Source organism: Lolium rigidum, chromosome 6, assembly GCF_022539505.1.
Source record: "Lolium rigidum isolate FL_2022 chromosome 6, APGP_CSIRO_Lrig_0.1, whole genome shotgun sequence".
Lineage (NCBI taxonomy): Eukaryota > Viridiplantae > Streptophyta > Magnoliopsida > Poales > Poaceae > Lolium > Lolium rigidum.
The window spans coordinates 357,030,329-357,038,698 of record NC_061513.1 but is presented as its reverse complement, the minus strand read 5'-3'; the positions used below and the strand labels follow the sequence as shown (position 1 = coordinate 357,038,698).

The 8,370-nt window shown below is 53.0% G+C and overlaps 1 protein-coding gene across 1 annotated transcript; it reads right to left on the bottom strand.

Moving 5' to 3' along the window:
- Positions 1 to 4,168: 4,168 nt before the first annotated feature.
- Positions 4,169 to 5,251, bottom strand: LOC124660472 (ethylene-responsive transcription factor CRF1). The gene has a single exon (XM_047198287.1). It carries the CDS (start codon positions 5,249 to 5,251, stop codon positions 4,169 to 4,171), a length of 1,083 nt encoding a protein of 360 aa, XP_047054243.1.
- Between the last annotated feature and the right edge of the window lie 3,119 nt (positions 5,252 to 8,370).

Below are 8,370 nucleotides of genomic sequence, written 5' to 3'. Positions count from 1 at the left end.
AGCTTCCTCTTCCACACAGGTGCGGATGCTATCCTGCAGCAAAACTGTCTCTCTAAACCTCTTAGCTAGTTCATAGAAGGGGGCTCTTCTCATTCTTATTATTTGAATAACATCTACATCATCGTGATGTAGATGAAGTTGAGATTGGCAATCATCTCTTCATCTCGGGCAAACATCGGATAATAAGCCATTCTATGATACGCAGCTCGCATAACTGATCTGTTGTGGAGGAGGAGGAGGAGGATCCAAGCGTGAATTACAACTACCAGTGTTGCTTCCTGGTGGATTAGCCTCATCCAGTCGGCCTAAGCCAACAGATCTAACATGAGTGCTAAATCTACCGTCCAAGCTGATCACCAACTATTGGGACATAATAATTCGGATGGCACAGTGATTTACGTCCGCCATTGCGCACGAGGGAGAGTTGTCGGGGTCGAAGAAGAAAGAGATATAGCTTGCCGACCCATGGCATGAGAAGGGGGAGACCAACTCTTGCGATGGACAAGCCGGAGGAAAAGAAGAGCTCGCTCGCGTATTCCGTGCCGGAGTCGCTGGAACCAGAGGGTGAGATAGATACGGCGAGATGGCACCACCTCGTGTGTTGAGAGGGGAAAATTAGGGTGTTTTGCTATGAGGTGACGAGAAAGAGGAGGTGACACTAACTATACCGTGAAACACAGCCGGCGACTGATATAGGGCCCAAAGCTGTTTTTAGCAGCGTGCCAACCACTATGCAGGCCACATCCACAAATCCAAACACCAGATTTTACATCCAGCGAGCCTGTTTGTAGGGAGAAAATTACAAAAAACCACCACATTACAGGCAAGTGTTTCAAGAAACCACCACTATTCGGAAAATTTTCAAAAAACCACCGGTCTACAGGTAACACGTAACAGATAGCACTGATTCGTCGCTAATGCTGGTTTAATAGCCAAACTGACATGTAGGTCCCGCTGTCAGGTTGATGTGGCGACTGATTAACGTTGAAGGGAGAAGCTGCATATATTGGTTCTAGTTTTGGACTTTTTGTAAATTTTCTTTTTTTCTTTTCCTTATTATTTTCCACACAACCCTCTCGATCCTGCCGTCCTTCTCCGTGATGAGCGCGCCGCCGCAGCGTGCTTCTCCCAGATGCGAGCGCCGCCGTGGTCGGCGGAGTCCATGTGGCCAGCGGAGTCCATGTGTCCGGCGGAGTCCCTGTGACTTCCTCGCGCCCCGACTAAGAGGCGGAGTCCTTGTGGCCGGTGGCCGGTGGAGGAATCCATGTGGCCGGCGGCGGAGTCCCTGTGGCCGGTGGCCGGTGGCGGAATCCATGTGGCCGACGGCGGAGTCCCTGTGGCCGGTGGCCGGTGGCGGAATCCATGTGGCCGACGGTGGAGTCCCTGTGGCCGGCGGCGAAGGCCCTGTGGCTTCCTCGCGCCGTCCCTGCTCTCGCCGGCGAGAAGCCCTCTCCCAACCAGTGCGCCACCCCCATCCCCGGCGCCCACGTCCTCCCCTCCCCGACCTTTCTTGCGTCCGTGGCCATCCCGGCCGGCGCTCGCCGACCGCTCACTTCTTCCACGCGCCCGCGCTTGCCTGAGCCTGCGGCCGCCTCCGCTCGGATCTTGGCCGGACGTTGAGAAGATGAAGTCGGGAGAGGAGAGCTCGGCCGCCGTCCACGGGGAAGATGGCAGCCCGTCCAGAGCGCGTCGCCGTCGGCATCGAGCCCCTAGCGCCGGACCCATGCCCCCGTGCCCACCCGCGGCAGCCGGAGACCCCTGCCCTTGCCCATGCCGGAGATCTCGCCAGAGCTCTCGCGTCGCGCCGAGCAGCGGCCGCCTTGCCGGAGCTGGAGCCCGCCCATCCTTGCCCAAGCCGGAGCTCACCACGCCCGCACGCGCCCGCCCTCACCGGAGCCGGAGCCCGCCGCGTCCCTGCCTAGGCGAGAGCTCACGACGCCCCCACGCGGTCGCCCTCGCCGATTGAACCCATCGAGCCGGGGAGGCGGCGGCGACCGAGCTCCGGCGAGGTGGATGGGCGGCGGCGGCGGCGATTGGGAGCGGCGCGGGCGGGCTCCGGAGGCACGACGCTCGAGGTGGAGCCGGGGAGGCGCGGGCGAGGTGGATGGGCGGCGCCGGCGGCGATTGGGAGCGGCGCGGACGGCCTATACGATCATCTCCTATACAATTTGGGAGCATAGAAAAAAAAAGACAGGAAAAATTAAAAAGAAATTAAAAAGAGAAAGAAATAAATTGTAAAAGAGAGGAGAGGAGCTGACGTGTGGGTCCGCAAAAATTTATAATGGATGAAGGGCTTTTTTGCAAAGTGCACATGCCACCTCAGCCCAGCAGCAGGACCCACATGTCAGTTTGGCCATTAAATGACTGTTAGACACGAATCAGTGCTATTTGTTACGTGTTACCTGTAGACTGGTGATTTTTTGAAAAAATATTGAATAGTGGTGGTCTTTTGAAACACTTGCCTCTAATGTGGTGGTTTTTTGTAATTTTCTCGTTTATAGGGGATGCAACCTGCCCCGCCCTAGATAACTAGACAGAGAGAGATCGCCGCCAAAGATCGTTTGCAGCCAAAGATGGTTTGCAGCCAAAGAAATCCTAGGCAAATAAAGCTGCGAGTGTATAGGGGTAGAAGAAAGCACAAGTACTGTACTAGCACTGCACGTCCTTGCGATCCAGCCAGAGATGGAGGGGGAGATGCGTTCCTGACCGGACCGCTGTACCTGGCTAGTACCTTGCTCGGCCTTCTTCAAACCAAATCAAAAGATGGTGTGGGGGGGCAGTGTTGGAAAGACAAGAAAAGAGAATTCCCCATCTCCTTCCTCCCCAAAAGGACCACCCTCCATGCCCAGCTAAAGGAGGAGGCCTCGCTCGTCTTCAACCTCCAAAAGAATAGTAGACACAAAGGGAGGAAACACGCCGTCTTTTCATGTATCCTTCCTGCCCTTCCTCCCTTCCTTCTTGCTCAACACTACAACATGCCCGGCTCTACGTAAAGCCCTTTCTACCCTCTACCGGCCGTGTGCTCGCTCATGTTTTTGTTTCACAAAAATTACAAAGTGTATGTATAATAGCAAAATTTACATTTGCATTTTGAACTTTGTCGCCCTGGGTCCTGGCGACTGAAAGTGAAAGGTAGATAGTCAAAAAAGCCCGAGGGAAAAGAGGATTTCGCAGGGGAGGCCACGCCCACGCCCACCATGCGCTCGCTCGCTCGCCTCTGTCTGTCTGCACTCTGCAGCTCTGCAGCAGCGCACGCAGCGGAGCAGTAGGACGGACGCTGCCTGCGCTTCCCACGAGAAAAGAGCCGCAAGTTTAACAACCCCAAGCAAAGCCAGCTTTTTTTCTGATAAAAAATAAAATATAATCCCCCGCTCCCTTTTGTCAGGGCGCTGATGGATGGCCTCTTGACCGCGCCGAGCCCAACGGGCCCGCATGTACGATCTGGTTTATAGCCCAAGCCACGCTAATCTCGCTACCAGAAAATCCCAGTTATAATCTGCTACTGCATTGTATTAGGAAACACCAGTAAATCATTCGTCAGAAGAGAAGAAAAAAAAGGAAGTTAATGTTGGGGCGCTGTGCCTGTCCCTCTGCCGCATTTAATTGCGCGACGACCGACGCCTCGCCGAGCCTCGTAACGGAAGGAAGAAAGGAAGGCCAGCAAATCGCGGCGCGGCCCGTTTCGCTTCGGGAACCGGCGCTCGCTCGCTCCAAACATCGCCGGCCGCCCGCCGGCCGCCAGTGCCTAGTGGCGCGTCGTTTCATTGCTCTGCCTGTCGTCTCCTTCCCTCGAAATGAATGAAGAAAGGAAAAACACCGCTCAAATGTTTCAGACATCTCGGGCTCTAATCAAACCACGTCGTCAAGGCAAGGCAAATGTTTTTTGGAGGAGACAACTGCTGCTGATTTACTCATTACTCGATATCGCTAATTACTGATAACTTACCCGGCTTTTCTCATCTAAAGACTCAAGAACTCTCATCATCACTCTAAACCCCCGACGGCGAGGATTCTTCTTCTTCCCCGCCGGGCAGTACACTACGCTGCCGAAACGAACGAACGATAACATGCTGGCTATCTACTGGAAAGCGAGAAAAATGAACGAATGCAAACAAAATTGACCGGACTAGGCGCCTAATCCGGTGTTTTACAGTTGTTGTTCCGCGGACTAGATGCCGGGGAGAGGGTCGATCTGGAACAGGTCGGTGATGTCTTCAAAGAACTCGTCCGCCTGCCGCAGCGCCGACGGGGACGGCGGGTACAGCAGCTGCTGCTGCTGCTGCTGCTGGGAGTCGGATAGCGAGGAGGAGCTGGTGTTGTTGTCGCTGGAGAAGGTGAAGGGCTCCTCGGGGAGGTTGGAGAGGAAGTCCATGGGCTCCGCCGCGAAGTCGGAGAGCAGGTCGAAGTCGCTGTAGAGCTCGCCGGCGAAGTAGGAGCAGCCGAACAGGCTGCCGCTCGACTCGTCGGTTTCTGGGGTCGGGGCAGAGGGAGACGGCGGCTTCTTGTTGTTGTTGCAGGTGGTGGTGTTGTCGTCGGCTGCGAGGGCGGAGGGAGGGCAGGAGCGGAGGACGGAGGTCGGGGAAGCCGCGGCGACGTGCGACGACTCCTCCTCGCACGAGTCGTAGGAGGTGGCGGAGGAGAAGCCGTTCTTGGACAGCGCGGGCGGCTGCGCGGCCACCACCTCCTCCTCGGCGCCCTCGCCGCGGCGGAAGTTGACGGTGGCGTCGGGCCCGCGCAGCTTGATGGCGGCGGAGTCGTAGCAGCGGGCGGCCTCCTCGGCGGTGTCGAAGGTGCCGAGCCAGACCCTGACGCGCTTCCAGGGGTCGCGGATCTCCGCCGCGTACTTACCCCAGGGCCGGCGCCGCACGCCGCGGAACCGCCGCTCGCCGCCGCCCGCCTCCGCCTTGCGCTTCCGCACGGGGGCCGCGGGCTTGGCCGCCGTCGTGGTGCCGAACGACGACGACGCGGCCGACGCCCGGCTCGCCGGGAAGACGGCCTCCTCCTTCACCGGCGCGGGCTGCAGCCGGATCTCCTGCACGTACCGCTTGACGCGGCGCCGCTCCACGCCGCCGTCGTCCTCGTCGCTGGACGAGTCGGTGGCGTCCACGTCGTCGCAGAACACGCGCACCGTCCGGGGGCCGGCGAACCGCACCTTGCCGGCCGACGACGGCGCGGGCACGGTGCGGGAGGTCACCTCGACGTGCTCCGTCCGCTTCACCGCCACGAAACTCTGCTCCTCCATGGCATACATCGCAGGATCCTCCTCTAAAACTCCAATCGCATTTGCCTTCCGCCTAAACCCCTGAAAGATTCCTCGTAAACCCCACAGCGGACGGCGAAAAGACACCGCCGGCGCCGGATAGAGCACGAGGAACTCCGGGAGCGCGGTGGGGGAGTGGAAAGCTGGCGACTTGGGGAGGCGATGAGGTGTTTGTTGTTGTTGAGATTTTTGGGGTGTGTGGGGGACGGCGGGCGACGAAGGAAGAAGAGAGAAGAATGCTGTGGGTGTGTGCGGGGGACGTGCGTCTGGTTGTTTGATGCTTGAGTCCGGCTGGGCGGTCCACTTTTATAGGATTGCGGGAGCCCATTTCCGGAAACACGGATCTTTTTTTTATTCGCCCCCTCTCTTCTTTTTTCTTTTTATTATTTCCCCTCCTGCCTCCCTTCCATGTCAACTTTTCATCTCAATTCGTTTTTTAGAAAGAAAGAAACACGATATCAAATCTTTTTCCCTATATCGTAAAAATAAATGCGGCTGCCTGGTTACAGCAGTACGGTAGTAGTACATTTTACTGGCACCCCAAAACATTTCACGCAGGCAGTAATTTCCGGCGGGCCCCGCGTGAGATGGAACTGGCGGTCCAGCGAATCGGTCATGTGTTCCCATCGCACGGCTAGCGGCTCATGTTTACGAGGGGCCCACCTCTCAGGGGCACAAACGGAAAATACTAGCCTGTCACGCGGCCACCCGACTGGCGTGCACGCGGCCCCGCGTGTCAGCTGCGCGCTTCTGCGTCGGGTCATGTGACCCGCCGGGGTTAATTGTGCTGAAATGATTTTGGGTGACAAAAAAAGTCCCCTCTAAAACCTCGGTTAAGTTGGAGGGTAATTTGGGCATCTTTTATAGGGTGACGTCATGCGGTTTTGGTTAGAGATATTTCAGCCTTGTTTTCTGATCGGCTACTTGGGTGCCAAGGCAAAAGCGTTCCTATCCCGATCCAATGGCTGACCATGCAACGCATTTCTTCGGCTTCAAAATACTACGCATGGGAGCAACGGATCGTATCCAAGAGTCACGGAGATGAATACTCGCCATGTTTCTTTTTCGGAAGACAAAGTCCACGAACCAAAATTACTCTTGACCCCCCCCCCTAAAATTTTTGGCCAGACGCAAAAATAAATCGTGGCACCTTTAATCATTTGACATTATTGGGGTAGAAATTTATGTGAGGAGATCTCAGCATATATCCTGGAGTATATCTCAGCGCGTAATTCCACTCCCTTCCAACAGGTATTCATACACTGCCTCCCATCATATTACAGCTGCATTTGTTCTTGCATGATCGAGGAGTAATTGGAATGGCTGGAAAAAAATCTGCTATTAACTTCTGCAATTATTACTTCTACAAAATAAAAATGAACGGATACAGATGAACCTTGGATACAAAATTTTGAATTGCCATTTCCTTTGGCAAAACTCACGTTGCAAAAATGTAGCAGGAGGGCCATTGGTGATTGATACATTGAGCTGGCACTTTTGAATTTCAGATTTATAAAATAGGCGGTGAATAACTACTCTACGCGTGGAAAATTGATTTTGGTGAAAGTCTTAGCTCGGTCCTTGTATACCATTATGCCATGCTAAAATTATGAATGGGTCCTATTTTATTTCCTTATTGGGTATAACATGCGGGCCCTCGTGTCCACCCACGCACACCGCCACGTGCACACGCCACACGCACGCCGCCGCGTAGACACGCGCACTCAAACTCATTCACATCTTTACAGGTTTGAAGATCGAGTAGCGGAGGTTAAGTATTGATGAAGCCATCACAAAACATGTTTTGCTATATCGTTTACAGATCACATGATAACCCGGACGCACGAGGGCAGCATGGTTTGCATCCCTAGTAAGTAACGCGTGGCACTGGTAACGTATTCAACATGTCGGTTTCCAAATAAATGTACTTTGTTCGCTACACAAAAATAATACGCTTGCGACAAATGTAGTTCTATTTAATTATGGCATCGGTTACGACTTGGAGAACGTGTGCGTCTCTCTCCCTCCAGTTGTTCGGAGGTAGACCTACACAGTAGCCTTGTTTTCATTTGATGGTGGAAAATTCCGATGACCTATCTTGCCATCCAACATTTTTTTAGCATCACTCGATGAGATAGGTGGTCCAATTTGTCGGTTGCAAATAGAGGAGAAAGTGTTAGCTCACTCCTTTCTAACCATTATTACCATGCTATAAAATTAGAAAGGATTATTTTTTCAATGTTTTGTATAGCATGTAAAACCTCGGGTGACCACACACGCATGATGTCCATGTGCACACCCTCACCCATACATGCACACTCGAAATCACTTACATGTTTACACATTTGAAGATAGACTAGTAGAGCTTACAAATTGATGAATCACCATAAACATGCTTTGCTATCGGTGTGTATCGCTAATTAGCCAATGATAACTTAGAGGCATTATATCAGTATAGGATATAACATGCCTCTTGTCCGCCCGCACACACGCCTACGTGTGTATGCCTACACACACCACCTAAACACAGACACTCAAATTCATTCACATGTTTACACGTTTGAAGGTTGAGTAGTGGAGCTTAAGTATTGATGAAGACATCGGAAACATCGTTTGCTATATCGCTTACAAGTTACATTACCCGCACACACGAGGGGCAGCCATGATTTGCATCCCTACTAAGTAACGCATCGCACTACTTGCACTAGTGACACATTAAACATGTCAGTTGAAAAATGAATGTATTTTTCTCTCTACACAAAAATAACACGCTACCGACGAATATAGTTCTAATTAATTATGCCATCGGTTACGACTTCAGAATACATGAGCGGCTCCATCCCGTTATTCAGAGTTAAAACTACGCACTAGCCTTGTTTTCATGTGATGAGGCGGTAAATTCTCATGCTCTATCTTGCCCTCCAACTTTTTTTAAAATTTTACTCGCTCAGACAGGTGGTCCCAGTTATCAGTTGCAAATAAAGGTGAAATTGTGAGCTCATTCCTTTCTTACCGTTATTTCTATGCTATAGAATTAGAAATGAGTCCTTTTTAATATTGTGTATGACAAGCAATCTTTCGGGTGACCGCACATTCATGCGTCCACGTGC